Raw genomic sequence first — 17,987 nt, 5'->3', positions numbered from 1 at the left:
TATAAAGCATGAAATAAAAAAACTTATAAATAATAAGATTCCTCCTAAAGTTGGTGTACCAACCTTAGATATATGGCTATCTGGACCTTGCTGTCTTATTGGTTGTGTGAATCTGTTTTTCATAAAGTTTATAAAAAATTTACATAAAATCAACATAAGCAAGAAAGATGTTACAAAAATATATCCTGCTCTTTGTATAAAATGTAAGTGTTCTAAATAGTTAGACCAAAAACTAAAAAAGCTCATAAATACTACTCCTTAACATTATTTATAATGTCTTTAATTCTTATTGCTATATTATATATACCAGAAGAATTACTACCTTTTAATAAAACTAATGAATTATCTTTCAAATTATCAAGCAATAAGTCATATGCGTCCTCCCAACGGGGGCAGAAAATTACTTTTATCTCTAATTTTAATAATTCATATAAGCTTTTCATATTATTACCCACTAATAATACTAAATCTGAAGATGAGCTCAATATAGGGTTATATAATTTATTATGTAATGCATCTGAGGCATCTCCTAATTCTAACATTTCCCCTAATATTAGTACTTTGCTATAGCAAGTAAAATAATCAGTTGCTAAAATGGCTGCTTGCATAGATTTATAATTAGCATTATAACTATCATTTATAACCAATATATCTTTATCATTATATTTTACTGAAAATATATTACCTCTACCATTAATTATATTAAAACTTTCTATTCCTTGAATTAGCTTATTTATCGGACAATTTAATATTATGCCTATAGACAAAGCTAAACAAGATAGCTCTATATTATGTTTGTAGATAGATTGTATTTTGTATTCTATATTTGTTCCTAAAATACTAGCTTTTACGTTGCTACCAAAGTCATTATTATTTGTGAAATATATAGAATAATCTAAAATTACTGATGAATTGTATGATATCTCTTTAGCATTAAAAAAATATATATTACTTATTTTAGAATTTTGACAACTATCTAAAATTTTATCTTTATCGATACTTGATGCATTTATAAAAAAATAAGATGAATTCGTCAATCCCTCTAATATTTCTAATTTAGCTTTTAAGATATCATCAACAGAAGAAAAGTATTCTAAATGTGCGGCTGTTATTTCTGTAATTGTAGCTATATCTGGCTTTACTAGTTTTGTAAGAAACTCAATTTCCCCCTTTGAGCTCATCCCAAGTTCCAAAACTGAAACATCATAAAAATTACTTAAATTTGTTAAACAAAGAGGCAATCCTATATGATTATTATAATTTCCTATGGTAAAGTGTACTTTATAATATTTAGAAAGAGATGCAACAACCATATCTTTAAGAGTGGTTTTACCCATGCTACCTGTTATAGCTATGACTTTACCTTTAAATACACTTCTTTTATATTTTGCTATGTCTATTAAAGCTTGATATGTATCTTTTACAATTAGTAAATTATAATTTGTATATTTTTCTTTGTGCTTTTTATAATAAGATTGGTCAACTATTGCTGCTTGTGCTCCTTTTTTAAAAGCTTCTTCTATAAAGTCATGACCATCAAGATTTTTACCCTTTATGGCCAAAAAAATTTGATCTTTAAGTATTGTAGTACTATTAATAGATAAACTTGTAAAAGTAAATTTACCAATTACAAAGCCATTTGTAATATCTGCTAATTTAGCATGATTTAATATTTCTGTATTATGTATCATAGTTATATCTATTTAATTGCTTTAACACATTATGACAAATATCAATCTCATTAAAATGTATGCTTTTATCTTGTATTATTTGCATTTCCTCATGACCTTTACCTGCCAATAATAATATTTCATCTTCTTTTAGCTGTGATATTGCTAATGATATTGCTTCTTTTCTGTCTGAGCAGTCTACAATGGTTTTATCATTTATTTTATTTTTATAAATGTAATCATTTATGCTATCTATTATCTGACGTCTTATTTTTGCTGGGTCTTCAGTACGTGGATTATCGTCTGTAATATAAACAACATCACTATTTTTAATTGCTTTTTGACCCATAATTGATCTTTTAGTTTGATCTCTATCGCCACCGCAACCAAATAATATCTTTAACTTATTTGGATTTAATGTTCTTAGATTTTTTAATACCTCTTCTATTGCATCTGGAGTATGAGCATAATCTATAAATATTTTACCTATTTTATTATTAGATAATAAAATAAGCCTGCCAGGTACTTGCTTTAGTTTGCTTATATTAACTAAAATATCTTCTATTTTAAAACCTAAATGCAAAAGCACTCCTATTGCACAACATAAGTTATAAACTTGATATTTCCCTAACATATTAAATTTAAAATCGTAATCTTTATAATCATAAGATATTACTACATTTTGAAGATGATTTTCTAAATCTACATTAATATTTTTTATTTTTATATCACTATTTGCTAACCCGTATGTCAATGCCTTTATACCATTTTTTTGACATTCCTCTAATAATTTACAGCCATATTTATCGTCTATATTTAAAACTACATTTTTAACACTATTGTTTATAAATAAAGATTTTTTAGAAGCAAAGTAATTATCCATATTGCCATGATAATCTAAGTGATCTTGCGTTAAATTCGTAAAAGCAGCTATATTGATACCTAAGCCTTGTAATCTAGACTGCGACAACCCCTGGCTTGATGCTTCCATAATTAAATAGTTTGTATTTTCCCCTTCTTCAGATAACAATGCCTTTTTTAAACAATAGGGATTTGGAGTTGTTAGACTGTCGCTATATTTTAAATTATTTATATATACTCCTAAAGTTCCTGACGTTATCACTTTCTTCTCTAACATTAATAACAATTGTGATAGCATTGAAACTGTAGATGTTTTGCCATTTGTTCCTGTAACTGCAATTATATTGTCTGGAATTTTATCTTGTATTAATAAAAAGGTTACCTTAGAGAAAAATTCTCTTGCGTTATTAACGTAAACTATTCTTTGACTTTTATATGTATTTAAAATATCTAATTTTTCTATTTCTTCTTTGTTTATAATTTCTGCCACTAGTATTTGTGCTTTTTTATCTATCGCTTCTTTTATGTAAGAAATACCACTTGTTTTATAACCTAAAATAGCTACAAAAATTGTATTATGTAAACTATTTATTAGCTTAGAATTATCTACTATTTCTTGTATTTCTATATTTTTTATTGCATCATAGTTACAAAATACTATGTCTTTTTCTAACTGTTTGATTATATTTTTAAATAACATATTAACTAACTTTATATTTTATCTTCTTGGTAAATTAACCGGCATATTACTAACAAAATCTAAAATATTACTTTGATTGGATACATCCACATATTCTGCTCCGTCTTCATAGCTTGTTGCTATTCCTAATACCGTGCTTATTTTATATAAAATGTCTGCTGTAATTGGTGCTGCTAAATATCCACCTGTTATTACATTATTATTATATGGTAACCTTTTAGGTTCTTTAATTGTTATAATCATTACATATTTTGGATCAAATGATGGGAAAAAAGATATAAAAGATGCAATGCTTAAATCTTTATAATAAACTCCTTTTATACTTATTTCAGATGAGCCTGTTTTCCCACCAACTGAATACCCCTTAACTTGTGCCCTTTTTCCATAACCATTTGCAACAACTAATCTTAGCATTCCTCTTAAATATGCTGATGTTATAGGACTTATAACAGCTTTTCCTGTATTGTTTCTTTTATCTGTTTGTTTTATTAGCGTTAAAGGCCTGTATACCCCTCCATTTATAATTGTAGCAAATGCATTAATAAATGTAGCTTGAGATGTTGCCAAACCATATCCATAAGAAATTGTCATTGAAGTTAAATCATTAAAATCTTTTGGAACTATTGGTTTAGATTTTTCTGAAATTTCTAAAGTTGTTTCATCTAGCATTCCTAACTTATTTAAATAGTCTTTATGTAAGTTGGGGCCAAGCTGTTTTGCAAGCATATAAGTACCAATATTTGATGAGTACATTAATATTTCGGGGATTGTTATTGGTTTGCCTATGTAATTGTAATCTGTAATTACATATGAATTTTTTACAACTGGTTTTGAAACATCAAATCTTTCATTTAAATCAACTGATCCACTGTTTAGAGCCATTGCAACTGTTAGAGGTTTTAAAATTGAACCAAATTCATAAACTCCTTGAGTTGCAGAATTAAATAATTCTTCTTTTTTTATATTGGTTCTATCATTAGGATTAAAATCTGGTAAAGAAACCATAGCAAGAACTTCTGACGTATTAGGATCTGCTATTATTCCAAAAACTTCCTTAGCTTGATTATTAGCTTTGGCTTTGAAAAGTACATCATGTAGTATATTTTGTAATCTTACATCTAAAGAAAGAGAAATATTATGTTTTTGCAAATCTACATTAAAATTTTTTTCAATTGCACTTATACCATTATTGTCTATGTCTGTCATTCCAACTACATGTGCAAATAGACTCCCATATGGATAAAATCTTTTTTCTACCTTTTTAAAAAAAATATCTAAAGATCCATAATATTTTAATTTTAATTCTTCTTCAGGCGTTATATCGCGTTTAACCCATGCAAAGCTTGTATCTGATAGTAAAATCTTATTTACATATTCATAACTTAAATTTAAAGTTTTTGTTAAAATTTTTAAAACTAAATCTTTGTCTGCTATTTTATTAGGTTTTATATATACAGATGTGCTTGGTATATTTAGAGCTAATGTATTTCCGTATCTGTCTAAAATATCATATCTAAAGGTTGGCGTTGTATTTTTTGATTGTAAATAAGTGTCAGAATAACCACATAAACCAAGATACAGTAATCTAAAAGCACATAAAGCAAATAATATTATTAATAATAACTTATAATATTCTATTATTTTTTTTATATACTCAAGGTCATGATCTCTATTCATCTATACCCTTAGATTTATCTAGCATTTGTTTTTTTGGTAAAGAATTTAATCTATCTAATCTTACATCTAATTGTAAATCTAGATTCCTCATTTGTGGTAGTTCTTTTTTTACTAAATTAGTTATATTAGTTTTACTGTTTAGATAATTCCATTGTGCTTTTAAATTTTGTAAATCTTCCCTTTGAGTACGAATATCTCTGTCTAGCTTAGACATTTCTATTTGTAACATTTTATCATAAAGAGACAAAATGCTTGCACCTATAATTGATGAAATCATAAACATACATGAAATAATAATAAATTTTTTCATCTGTCATAGCCTTTTAGATGCTCTTAATTTTGCAGAACGTGATTCTGGATTTATGTGTATTTCTTCTTCACTTGGTAATATTGGCTTTTTAGAAAGAATATTAAAAACACTATTTTGAACCTTTTGATTGTGACTATCATTAAAATTTTCTTTTATAAATACACCATTATTAGAAAAAAATTGTTTTACTATTCTATCTTCTAAAGAATGAAAACTTACAATAGCCAAAATACCATTTTTATTTAATACATCTATAGAATTTTCTAACGCTATATTTAACTCATTAAGCTCATCATTTACATATATTCTTAATGCTTGAAAGGTTTTTGTAGATGGATCTATTTTTGATTCATTCTTTTTTTTCTTGAAGCCAACAACTCCTCTAACTATATTTGCTAGCTCTACTGCTGTTTGTATTTTTTTATTTTGTCTAATTTTTATAATTCTATTTGTAATTTGTCTTGCTTTTTTTTCTTCTCCATAATGATATATTATATCTGATAATAACTCTGAAGATCCATAATTTATAACGTCAAATGCTGTAGTTTGATTTTTCCCCATTGTCATATCTAAACTTGCTTGATCAAAAAAAGAAAACCCTCTATCTCTGGAAGAAATTTGCATATTAGAAAAACCAAGATCCATAATTATACCATCAACCTTAGATATTCCCATAACTTTTAAATGATTATTGTAAGTTGAAAATTTATCTGCTACGAAGGTAAATCTTTCTTTATAGATATTCTTAAGATTATTAACATACTTAATAACAGTTTTTTCATCTCTATCAAAAGCAATAACTTTTGCTTTTGTATATTTCAATATATGCTCTGTGTAACCTCCTGCTCCAAAGGTACAATCTAAAAAAATAAGATTATTATCATTTGTATCAAAATTATTAGAAATAATATTTAATATATCATTTAACATAACAGGGAAATGCTGTTTTGTTTTTTTTAATTCTTGTAGATCTAAATTGAATAACATAAAAAAATAATCATAATAATTACATTGATTGCAATTAGATAGTCTATAAGCCGAGTTTTGTAGATAAAAAATTTTTTACACGATAGTCATTCATCTGGGAATATTATTACTAATATCCTCATGCAACCTACCTGAATCATCTTAGAAACGAGATATAAGATTCTACTTGGTTTTGCTCTGGGGAAGGTTTACAATGCCTTTTTTATTACTAAAAAAGCGGTGAGCTCTTACCACACCATTTCACCCTTACCATAGTAATATGGCGGTATATTTTCTGTTGCACTTTCTCTTAGGTCGCCCTAGCTGGTTATTATCCAGTCCCCTGTTTCTATAGAGCTCGGACTTTCCTCCAATTACTTAAATTATACATAAATATAACCTAAGTAATAAGCAACTATCCAACTATCTAACTGCTAATACCCAGTTTATATTATAAGCACCTATGCGTCAATAAAATTGATTTTTTGCATGATAAAACAGTTCATATACTATATAATATATGTATGTGTCACCTTACTATTGTATATTCTATATCATACTAAGATGAATAATAATAGAGTCTTTTTTTTGAGGAGGCTTTTATGTCAAATAATAAGTACTTTTCATTTATAGTTTTATATACTCGTGTCATTATTGTTTTGACTTTGTGTACATTGAGCGGATTTATCTTAAATTACTTTAACTTTCCTGCTTCTTGGGTACTAGGATCAACTATTGCAAGTTTGTTTTGCTCTTTAAGCAATAGGATCAGTGTAAGTCCTAGTATGAAGTTACGTACATTTTCTGGTACTATCATTGGTTTATCTTTAGCAAATGCTATACATATACAACTTAGTAATAATACTGATATAAACTTTTTTTCTGAAAAATGGATTGCTGGATTATCATTAATGTTCATTATGGTTTTTATAGTTTTAATTATAAACTATAAAAATTATAGAAAACATGGTTTTGATGTTACAACATCTTTGTTGTCTGTTCTTCCTGGTGGCTTATCTTCTACCCTTCTATTAGCAGACTCTTTTCCTAGCAATAAACAAGTTATTACAATAAGCCAAGTTACAAGATATATCTTCATAATTGTTTTATTCTCTTTATTATTTGTTTTTGAAACAACAACTACTAAAGTATCTAATAATACAGACTTAGTATTGCATCCATTATTACCACAATTATGCTTTATATTTACAATATTTATTATAATACTTGTTATAAGAAAATTTATTAATATTACTCCATTGATTTTTGCTATAATTACTGGCATTATACTTTATCAAACAAATATTGTTGATATACATTTAGATTCTTTAGTAAAAACTTTCGCTCAAATATTATTGGGTTGGCTTGCTGGTTCTCAATTAAATCTTTTAAACAGAAAAACAACTACTAAGCTTATAGTACTTGCATTAAAATCATCTATTGTTGCATCAATAATAAGTATTGTTATTAGTATAATAGGATATAAGTTCTTTAATTTAGATCTGCAATCTTTGGTTTTAGCTTTAGCTCCTGGAGGTGCCGATTCTATGAGTTTCTTATCTTTAAATCTGGGTTTAGATATATTATTTGTAAGCTTTAATCAAATAATTAGAATTGTATCTTTAGATGCACTTGTAATGATTGTTACATCGCTTAGCAATTTTAAAAAACCAAAAGCAAATATTAAAAGTTAATAACTAGAAATTTGAAATCTTATATATGGTGCCACCGATATGGATTGAACATACGACCTCACCCTTACCAAGGGTGCGCTCTGCCACTGAGCTACGATGGCTAAAAAAATAACCACTGTTATAATATGTAATATAAACTAATATTGCAAAGTATTTTTTAAAAATACAGACTTTATATTATTTGTTGCTTTACATATAACTAATTTTATCAATATAATTAATTATGTTAATATAATTAATACTGCATTTAAAGTTCTTATAATATGAATACAAACAACGACGATAAAAAAAATACACCAAATCAAAAAGCATTACAACAAAGGCAGCTTTTAAAGGAAGATAAAATATCTATAGCCTTACGTGCTAATTTGAAAAAAAGAAAAGAACAAGCCAAAGCAAGAAATAATAATTAATTTAAAATATGTATACAATATTAAGATAATATTCTATATTATTTCGATACTCTATACTTATATAAGTTTATACAGGTAAGAATTTATATTTTCTTATTATTCTTATTAAATTTTATTTACAGAAGGATTTATTTGTGCATAGCAAATTAATTATAGAAAAATCTGATGGGCTATTTGGAAACATAGATATAGACGGTTCCAAAAATGCAGCCTTACCAATTTTAGTTTCTTCTATTCTTTGTTGTGGAACTTTAAGCTTAAAAAATGTGCCTGACCTTTTAGATGTTCACAACATTGTAAATCTTTTGCAAGAATTGAATATCAAAGTTAATAAAAATGAAAAATCTTTTCAGCTAGATGCAACAAATATAAGTAGTTTTACATCAAGCTATGAGTTAGCTAGTAAATTACGTGCATCGGTCTTAGTGTTGGGCCCTCTATTAGCAAGATTTGGAAAGGCAAAGGTTCCTCTTCCAGGAGGGTGTAGCCTTGGAATGAGACCCGTTGATTTACATATTAAGTCGTTATCGCAAATGGGAGCTAAAATTTTCATGGAACACGGCTACATAGTAGGTGAAGTTCCTTCTGAAAGATTAATAGGTACCGACATAACTTTCGAAATTGTATCTGTTGGGGCAACTCAAAATGCACTTATGGCGGCAACGTTAGCAAAAGGACATACTAAAATCATTAATGCAGCAAAAGAGCCTGAAATAGTAGATTTATGTCATTGTTTGAGAAAAGCCGGCGCTAAAATTGTAGGAGACGGAACATCTGTTATAGAAATAGAAGGAGTAGAAAAACTTCATTCTGCAGAGCATACGATTATCCCAGATAGAATTGAAGCTGCAAGCTATGCAATTGCCACGCTTGCAACAAATGGTAGTATAATTTTAAATAATATCACTCCTAATGTCTTTGGAACCTTTAAAGATTATTTAGAAAAAGCAGGTGCTAAATTAACCTTCTTTGATGAAAAAAACAGTGTAGAAATTAGGTCAACAAAAAATATCAATTCTATAGATGTAAAAACAGCTCCATATCCTGATTTTCCAACAGATATACAAGCCCCTTGGATGGTGCTTATGTGCTTAGCTGTTGGAAAATCTATTATAGAGGAAACAATTTTTGAAAATAGATTCACTCATGTACCAGAGTTAACAAAAATGGGTGCTAATATAAAAGTATTAAGTAATCATGAAGCTTTAGTGCATGGCATTAGTAAATTTACATCAGCACAAGTTAAAGCAACAGATTTAAGGGCTGGTTTTGCCTTAATCATTGCTGCCTTAGTTGCTGATGGAATAAGTGAAATTAGTCATACATATCATATAGATAGAGGATATGTAGATGTAGTTGGAAAACTAACTAAACTAGGCGTTAATATAACAAAAAAAGGAGCTATATAATTGCAACAAGTAAGTAATAATAATAATAATCCATCAGATGATATAGAGTTAAGTGAAGACGGAACAACATTAAAAATTAAAGGTGAGGTAATTGAAGTTTTACCTGGCACATTATTTAAAGTTAAACTAGTAAATGGTGCCGTTGTATTAGCACATACATCTGGTAAAATGAGAAAGCACAGAATTAGAGTACTTTTATATGATATAGTAAGTGTAGAAATTAGCGTATCTGATGCTGAAAATTTAAAAAGAAAAGATATTACAATAAATGCTAGAATAGCATTTAGATATAAGGTATAAGGTATAAGATAAATTATAAATAAATATGCCTAAAACAAGTTTTATATTAGCATCAAGCTCTCCTAGACGGGTACAATTATTAAAAAAAATAGGGATTGTACCCAATAAAATTATTTCTCCTAATATTAATGAGACAATTTTAGATAACGAAGACCCAACTACTTATGTAAAAAGAATCGCACTTGAAAAAGTATTAGGTGTATTCTCTAATCATGATGATTCTATTATTCTTGCAGCAGATACCATTGTTGTAAAAGGAAGAAGAATATTAGGAAAACCTACAAATAAAGAAGATGCATATAACATGATATCTCTTTTATCTGGAGGAAGACATAAGGTTTTAACATCTTTTGCAGTTTGTTATCCTAATTGTAAAAAACCAATAGTTAAGGTTGTTAAAACATCTGTTTTAATAAAAAAAATGTCACAAAAAGAAATAAATTGGTTTTTATCTTCTAATGAATGGGAAGATAAATCTGGTTCTTATGCTATACAAGGTATTTTTGAGCTTTTTATTAAACAAATAAATGGCTCAGTTTCTAGTGTTGTTGGGTTACCTTTATTGCAAGTATATAATGTACTTTTAGGTGTTGGCTATCCCTTTGATTATTCTTATTTAGATCAAAAAGAGTCTGTATGAACAAAAATTTTCATGACAATTTAGAAAGTCAACATCTTAGTCAAGATGTAACTTTATTTTATTTAAGTACTTCCTTTTTTAGCCTATCTTGCATAGTTAAAAACAACGAAATAACGAGTATAAATGCTGATGATGAACTATCATCTATTAAGTGTGGTAACATCTTTTTAGGTAGGATTGTAGAAAAAAATACTTCTTTAGGAATGTATTTTGTAGAAATTATTAAAGGCGTTAAAGCTCTTTTAAAAATCAATCAGAAAAATTCTAACCTCTTTATTGGGCAAAAAGTTATTGTTCAAGTTATAAAAGAAGAAACCTCAAATAATAAGTCGGCTGTTGTAACAGAAGAAATAACCTTTGAAGGTTATTTCTTAAAATATAAGCCTTCTGGGAAACAAATCATATTTGCTAAAAAATTAACAGATGCAGATAAAACACAATTACTTACTTACTTTAATAATAATAATGATGATGATAATATATATAAAGAAGGTATAGTTATAAGAAGTTCTTATAAACATAGTTATTTTAGTAAGTTTCAATATGAGTTAGAAAATTTTAGAACCTTATATGCAGAAATTAGTAAAGAAACAAAAGTTGGTCTTTTATATAGTCAACCTAGCTTAGAAAAAATATTATTACAACATAATGGCCTTATACCAAATACAATAGTAATTGATAATATATCTAATTACGATTCTATAAAGTCTTTAATTAATAAATATGACTTCTTAAATATTAAGTTATTAGTACATTCTGGAAAGACAACTCTTTTTGAAACATTAAATTTGCAATCATATTTAGAAGATATTACCTCAGAGATATTAAATATAAATTCTAATATACAATTAATTTTTTATCAAACAGATGCTTTTAACTATATTGATGTAGATTTTAAAGGAGTAGCTGATTTAAATTCTGTTAAAGAAAATGCTTTTTATCAGACTAATTTAGATATAATCCCTATTATTATTCATCAAATAATGTTAAGAAATTTAAGCGGTCAAATATTAGTTGATTTGTTAAAAACTAATAAAAAATTATATAAAAATAATATTATTAAAAAATCTCAAGATTTATTAAATAAAGATTATATAAAATCTAATGTATTAGGTTTTTCTAATTTAGGAATATTAGAAATTGCAAGACAAAAACATAAAGAGTCTTTGAAACATATAATGAATCATGATTTATTTAAAATATTTAAGCTTTTTATAGATATAACTATAATTATAAATAAGAATCCATTATCAAAAATTAAAGTAGAAATACCAGAATCTTTGTTTTTATACTTAGAAACTATAAAAATAACTGATTTTAATACCTTAAATTCTAAATTACTAGACTCAATTAAATTTGTAGCTAGTAAAAAATTTACAAATACTAACATTATAGTTAATTGATATAAAGGAGAAAATTATATGAAATGCCCTATTTGTTCAAAACCTCAGATAAAATCTTCAACAATAGATGCCCTTAGCTCACCTTTTTGCTCAAAAAGATGTGCAGATATTGATTTATATAATTGGCTGTCTGGCAATTATTCTATTGCTGTCCAAGAATATGATTATGACATGAATGAAGATTTTGAAGAAATTGACTTAGAAAGCAAAAATATTAATATAGAAAAGTATAATAATTAGCTTATATATAAATTTATGTAGACTTTTCATATTAAATGCTATATATTTGTTAATAGAAATCTTATGCCGCAGTAGCTCAGTCGGTAGAGCAGAAGACTGAAAATCTTTGTGTCGGCGGTTCAAGTCCGCCCTGTGGCACCATTTCTATCTTAATTGCCTTAGGGCCTCAGATACTATCATTCCACATGAAATAGCCAAATTTAATGATCTTTTACTAGGTTGCATTTTAATAGTAATTTTATTTTCTATACTGTTGTGAATATTTTCTGGTAATCCTTTACTCTCTTTACCAAATAAAATAACATCATTGTTGCTAAAGTTAAAATCGTAATATTCTGTATTAGTCTTAGTAGTTGCTATAACTAATCTAGATTTATTTTTTGTTATAACTTCTAGGAAATCTTCCCAACAGTTGTATCTAGTATATTTTGATGTATGCAAGTAATCCATAGCAGATCTTCTCATATGAGATCCACCAAAAATGAATCCACATGGCTCTATAATATGTACTTCTAGATCTAAGCAGTCTGCAAGCCTTAGTATAGTTCCTGTATTTTGAGGTATGTCTGGTTCAAATAATGCTATTGATATTGTCATGTTTTTACTTTACTTTTATTAATATATAACTTCAAATTACTTAATACTATTATGAATAATCAAAATTTAACACAAAAAGATATTATAGTAATATTTGGCCCAACTGCGGTTGGAAAAAATGAATTTGCAATAAATTACGCAAAAAAGCACAACGGAGTAATTATAAATGCAGATAGTGCACAGGTTTATAAAGAATGCCCAACATTAACTAATATTCCAAATAATATAAATGATATAGATCATTTCTTATATGGCTTTTTAAATATAACAGATAACTTTTCTGTAGGAGACTGGTTACATTTAGTAAAACAGACAATAAATATAGCTTTTGATAATAATAAGTTACCTATTGTTGTAGGTGGAAGTGGAATGTATATTTCCTCTTTACTTGATGGAATATCACCTATACCATCAAACGAGCTTAACAAGCAAAAAGCAATACAAACATATCAAGATCTTGGACACACGTTATTTTTCCAATTAATGGAAGAAATAGACCCCGATTTCACTAAAAATTTTCAAGATCAACAAAGGCTAATTCGCGCATATGAAGTATATTTAACAACTAATTTAAAATTGTCAGAATTGCAAAAAGAACCTAAAATTAAAATAGTAAATGGTAATTTTAAAAAATTATACCTTTATAGAGATAGAAATAAGCTATATAATAATATAAATGTGCGAACACTTGATATGATGCAAAATGGTGCACCAAAAGAGGTACAAGATATATTATATAATATGGAAGATCCCAAACAATATTTAAAGAAAATACTAGGGGCAAATGACATATTAAGTTATTTAAATAACAAGCAAACTTTTGAAGATACAGTTAGTATAATTCAAAAAAAGACACGTAATTATGCTAAAAGACAAATTACATGGTTTAAAAATCAAATTATTGATAAAACAACTATAGTAATTGATTAACAAATAGTTATACATAATGATAAAAATAGACCATGTAGTAAAAATATTTATTTTAAATATTAAATATTGTTGCTATTATTAGGTCTAGATTGACTAATATAACTTTGGGAAATAAGGAATATTATCCATGAAACTAAAAGATTTATTTTTTGTAAATATAGCAATTGATTTGGGAACTGCAAATACCTTAATATACATTAAAGGTAATACCATAATGTTAAACGAGCCTTCAGTTGTTGCTTTACATAAAGTTGATAATCAAAATAAAGTGCTTGCAGTTGGTATGGAAGCAAAAAAAATGTTAGGAAGAACAGCAAATAATATAAAAGCAGTTCGTCCATTGAAAGATGGTGTCATTGCAGATTTTGAAGTTGCCGAACAGATGATACAATATTTTATGAGTAAAGTGTATAAATACAGCTTTTTTAAACGTTGTTTAGTTTTAGTTTGTGTCCCATCTGGATCAACGCCAGTAGAAAGAAGAGCAATACAAGATTCAGCTTATAATGCAGGTGCAAACAAAGTTTATTTAGTTGAAGAACCAATAGCAGCAGCAATAGGTGCAGGCTTACCTATTATGGACCCTATGGGATCTATGGTTGTTGACATAGGTGGTGGAACAACAGAGGTTGCCGTAATGTCACTAGGAGGAATAGTATATGCAAGAAGTGCTAAAGTTGCTGGTGATAAAATGGATGATGCTATAATAACCTATATTAAGAAAAATCATAATATGATAATAGGTGAAGCAACAGCACAAAAAATAAAAGAAACTATAGGTTGTGCTTTCATAACTAAAAAGAATCCTAACGCTAGGGCACTTGTAAAAGGGTTAGACATTGCGTCAGGTTTCCAAAAGAAATTTATGTAACAGAAGAAAATATACAAGACGCATTATCTGGTTGCATAAGAGCTATTTTAGATATATGTAAAACATCTTTAGAAAATACACCACCCGAATTAGTTGGAGATATAATGGAAAAAGGTATTGTCTTAGCAGGCGGAGGAGGTCTTCTCGTAACCTAGATGCATATTTAGCAAAAGCAACAGGTCTACCTGTTATAATAGCCCCAAATCCATTAGAATGTGTTGCAAGAGGTACAGGTATAATGATAGAAAATGTAAATAAATTTAAATCATTATTTACATATTATTAGCTATAAAACTAACATATGATAAGTTATAATAAAGCAAATAGTATAAGTAATTTTAAATTATTATTATGTACTATATTTTGTTTATCATTTATGTCTTTTTCGGTAGTATTTCCAGAGAAATACATAGTCATATTTACAAAAATCCACTATTATTCTAATTTTGTACAACAGCTGGTTTTTAAAGTTATACCTTCTTATATACAAAATTCTAGAAGTACTTCTGAGCAACTTAACGATTTAAAAAAAGAAAATAACCGTTTAAGTAAAGTTATACAAGATTTATATTCTACAAAGATTATGTTTACGGAACTAAAAAAAGAAAATGAAGAATTACGTTCTGTACTAAATGTAAAATACCTACCTAATATTCAAAATATAACAACATCTCTAGTTAAATACGAGGATATACTTACAACTAAAAATTTAACAGTAAAAATAATACTTTCTGTTGGGCTCTTTAGATAATATAAAAACAAAATCTTTAATAGTAACTTCCGATTGTGTAGTTGGATATATAACAAAGGTTTATAGTAACAAGTCTGTTGTGAAAACATTGTTAGATTCTGAATTTAAATTATCTGCATTTACAGAAAAATCTAACTATAATGTTATTGTGTCTGGAAATGGTACTAATAATCCAGATGTTCTAATTTATTCCGAAAATTATAATTTTCAAGAAAACGAATTGCTTAGCACATCAGGTATAGAAGGATTATTTTCCTCGCAATATACCAATTGGTACATTATTTAAAGACCCTAATACTAAAACATGGAAAGTCAATTTGTTGTGTAATTTTTCTACTTTAAACTATATTTTTATTGTTCAATAATGCAAAAAAGAATAAGTATATTTTTACCTACAGTTATATTAATATTATTAGTTTTATTTGCAGACGCTGTAGATAGTTCTTATAGTAGCATGTACTTAGCATTATTATATACCAATGTATATATAATAATTTCTATATGGAATAATAAAGTACCATTTTCAGTGTTAATGCTAATTTCTATAGGATTAGATAGTATTTATGGTATGACTTTAGGATTTTCTGGTTTAATTTTTGTTATTTTTTCATGTTTCATAAAAGTAGCAAATGCTTACCATAAGCAATTAGGATCTTTTTATATACATTTTGTATTTTTTTATAGCATTAGGGCTTACTGCAATATTATCTATTATGAGTAAATATTTATTAGATATGCAATTTGTAAACATAGCTTATTTTATAGGATTCTCAATAATATTTTATCCTTTTGTATACTGCATATTTCAAACTTTAGTAAAACGTATTTGCTCATAATGAAAAATAATTTATTTACTAGAAGAATTTTTATAGTTAGCTGGAATAAAAATTCTTTTTTTATTGGTTTTAGTATTAAGATTGTTTTTTTTTACAAGTAAGGCAACAGTTTTACTTTTCTAATTTATCTGACAAAAATAGAACAGATAATATTCCTATTATTCCTAACGAGGCAGTATAAAAGATTTTTTTAGTAAAAATCTTGCAGAGGATATTATGCTATGGGAACTACTATTTATTAAATCTCAAATTAATACTTCTTTAGAATTTATATCTACATACCTTAAATTCTTTACTAACCTTATCACAAGAAGATATAAACAGAATTATAGATGATTATAAAAATGTTAGATCTAATATTCCTATTTTAATTAAACGCAACTTAACAGAAAAAGAAATAGGTATTATAGAAACATTTTCCTATAATTTACAAGGTATCTTCATAAGACCATACTATAAAAGATATTATCCTTATGATGAGGCTTTTGCACATTTAATTGGATATACAGGCATAACTGACGATTTATCAAAAACTCAAATATACTAACTGGAATATTGGTAAAATTGGTTTGGAAAGTCAATTAGATTCATTTTTAATAGGAGAAATTGGTTACTCAAAGTACGAAGTTAACGCAAAAAGAAATATATTAAAGAAATTAGATCAAATACAATCCAAAGAAGGTCATAATATATCTTTAAACAATAATAGAAGACCTTCAGACATATATTTATGAATTACTATCTAATTACAATAGTGCAACATCTGTTGTAATTGACATTGAAACAGGTAATATATTAGCTATGTGCTCATTACCCAAGTTTTGATTCTAATATTTTTAGTGATAGTATTAGTTCACAACTTGGAATTCTTTATTACAAACGAAAAATCACCTTTATCTTTTAAATGTGTACAAAGCTTATTCCCGCCTGGTTCCACAATAAAGCCTATATTAGCATTACAAGCACTAGAAAAAGGCTACATAACAAAATATACAGAATGTAAACTGTACTGGATCAATAACAGTTGGTAATAGTATATTTCATTGTTGGAAAAAGTCAGGTCATGGCATACAGAATGTAGAAAGTGCAATTGTAAACTCATGCGATATTTTCTTTTACAATTTAGCTAACATCATGCAAAGAGAAGAAATGGTTGCTGTCGCTCAAGATTTTGGTCTTGGTTATACCCATGTTCCTATCATAAAAAATGAACAAAAAGGATTGCTTATAGATGATTATTATAGAAGGTACTCTTTAGGTGAAAGAATGATAGCAGCAATAGGGACAAAGTAAATGGCTTGTAACACCTTGCAATTAGCATATATGACATCTATTTTAGCTTCTAATGGCACTAAAAGAAAACTAAATTTATTAAAATCTATAGAGTACACAGACAAAATAGTTTACCTCGTACATAAGGAAATACCAGAAAAAAGTACCTTATTCTGAAGAAAACTTACAATTAATAAAGAAAACTCTTTATGATACCGTAAACTTAAAGAATTCAAAGTGCATATACTGCTAGCAAATTTAGATGATAATTGGCCTATTTCTGGAAAAACTGGAACATCACAGGTTAAAAGAATAACCCTAGAAGAAAGAAAAATGGGCATTATACCAAATCATGAGTTACCATGGAAATTAAGAGATCATGACTTTTTTGTTGGATTTGTTCCTTTTGTAAAACCTAAATATGCTATTTCTGTTGTCGTAGAACAC

General features: G+C 27.1%; 3 protein-coding genes and 2 non-coding genes across 5 annotated transcripts; 3 read left to right on the top strand and 2 right to left on the bottom strand.

The window, feature by feature from the left end:
* Window positions 1–5,221: 5,221 nt before the first annotated feature.
* On the bottom strand, window positions 5,222–6,082 carry LOC129953589 (ribosomal RNA small subunit methyltransferase H-like; the record flags this gene model as incomplete). Its single annotated transcript, XM_056066831.1, has 3 exons — window positions 5,222–5,351; window positions 5,403–5,625; window positions 5,872–6,082. Coding segments are annotated over 3 exons (564 nt in total), but the record flags the coding sequence as incomplete, so codon positions are not given.
* Window positions 6,083–7,903: 1,821 nt separating this feature from the next.
* On the top strand, window positions 7,904–9,700 carry LOC129953588 (UDP-N-acetylglucosamine 1-carboxyvinyltransferase 2-like). The gene is made up of 2 exons (XM_056066829.1): window positions 7,904–7,951; window positions 8,414–9,700. The coding sequence occupies exons 1-2, from the start codon at window positions 7,904–7,906 to the stop codon at window positions 9,698–9,700; spliced, it is 1,335 nt and encodes a 444-aa protein (XP_055922804.1).
* Window positions 7,908–7,979, bottom strand: Trnat-ggu (transfer RNA threonine (anticodon GGU)). The gene has a single exon. It is a non-coding gene; the product is annotated as a tRNA-Thr (tRNA).
* A 2,648-nt stretch (window positions 9,701–12,348) lies between the features above and the next one.
* Trnaf-gaa (transfer RNA phenylalanine (anticodon GAA)) lies at window positions 12,349–12,421 on the top strand. Its single transcript has one exon. It is a non-coding gene; the product is annotated as a tRNA-Phe (tRNA).
* A 1,603-nt stretch (window positions 12,422–14,024) lies between these two features.
* LOC129953590 (cell shape-determining protein MreB-like) lies at window positions 14,025–15,668 on the top strand (the record flags this gene model as incomplete). The annotated part of the gene is made up of 2 exons (XM_056066832.1): window positions 14,025–14,553; window positions 15,558–15,668. Coding segments are annotated over exons 1-2 (640 nt in total), but the record flags the coding sequence as incomplete, so codon positions are not given.
* Between the last annotated feature and the right edge of the window lie 2,319 nt (window positions 15,669–17,987).

Source organism: Eupeodes corollae, unplaced genomic scaffold, assembly GCF_945859685.1.
Source record: "Eupeodes corollae unplaced genomic scaffold, idEupCoro1.1 scaffold_1100, whole genome shotgun sequence".
Classification (NCBI taxonomy): domain Eukaryota; kingdom Metazoa; phylum Arthropoda; class Insecta; order Diptera; family Syrphidae; genus Eupeodes; species Eupeodes corollae.
This window is presented reverse-complemented; position numbering and strand designations above follow the sequence as displayed.

Excerpts from the sequence above, each read along its gene's own strand:
- LOC129953588 (XM_056066829.1), top strand. The coding sequence starts at position 7,904 with ATGGTGCCACCGATATGGATTGAACATACGACCTCACCCTTACCAAGG. Across the intron at positions 7,952-8,413 it reads CGACCTCACCCTTACCAAGG|AAGGATTTATTTGTGCATAG; the intron begins GTGCGCTCTGCC and ends TTTTATTTACAG.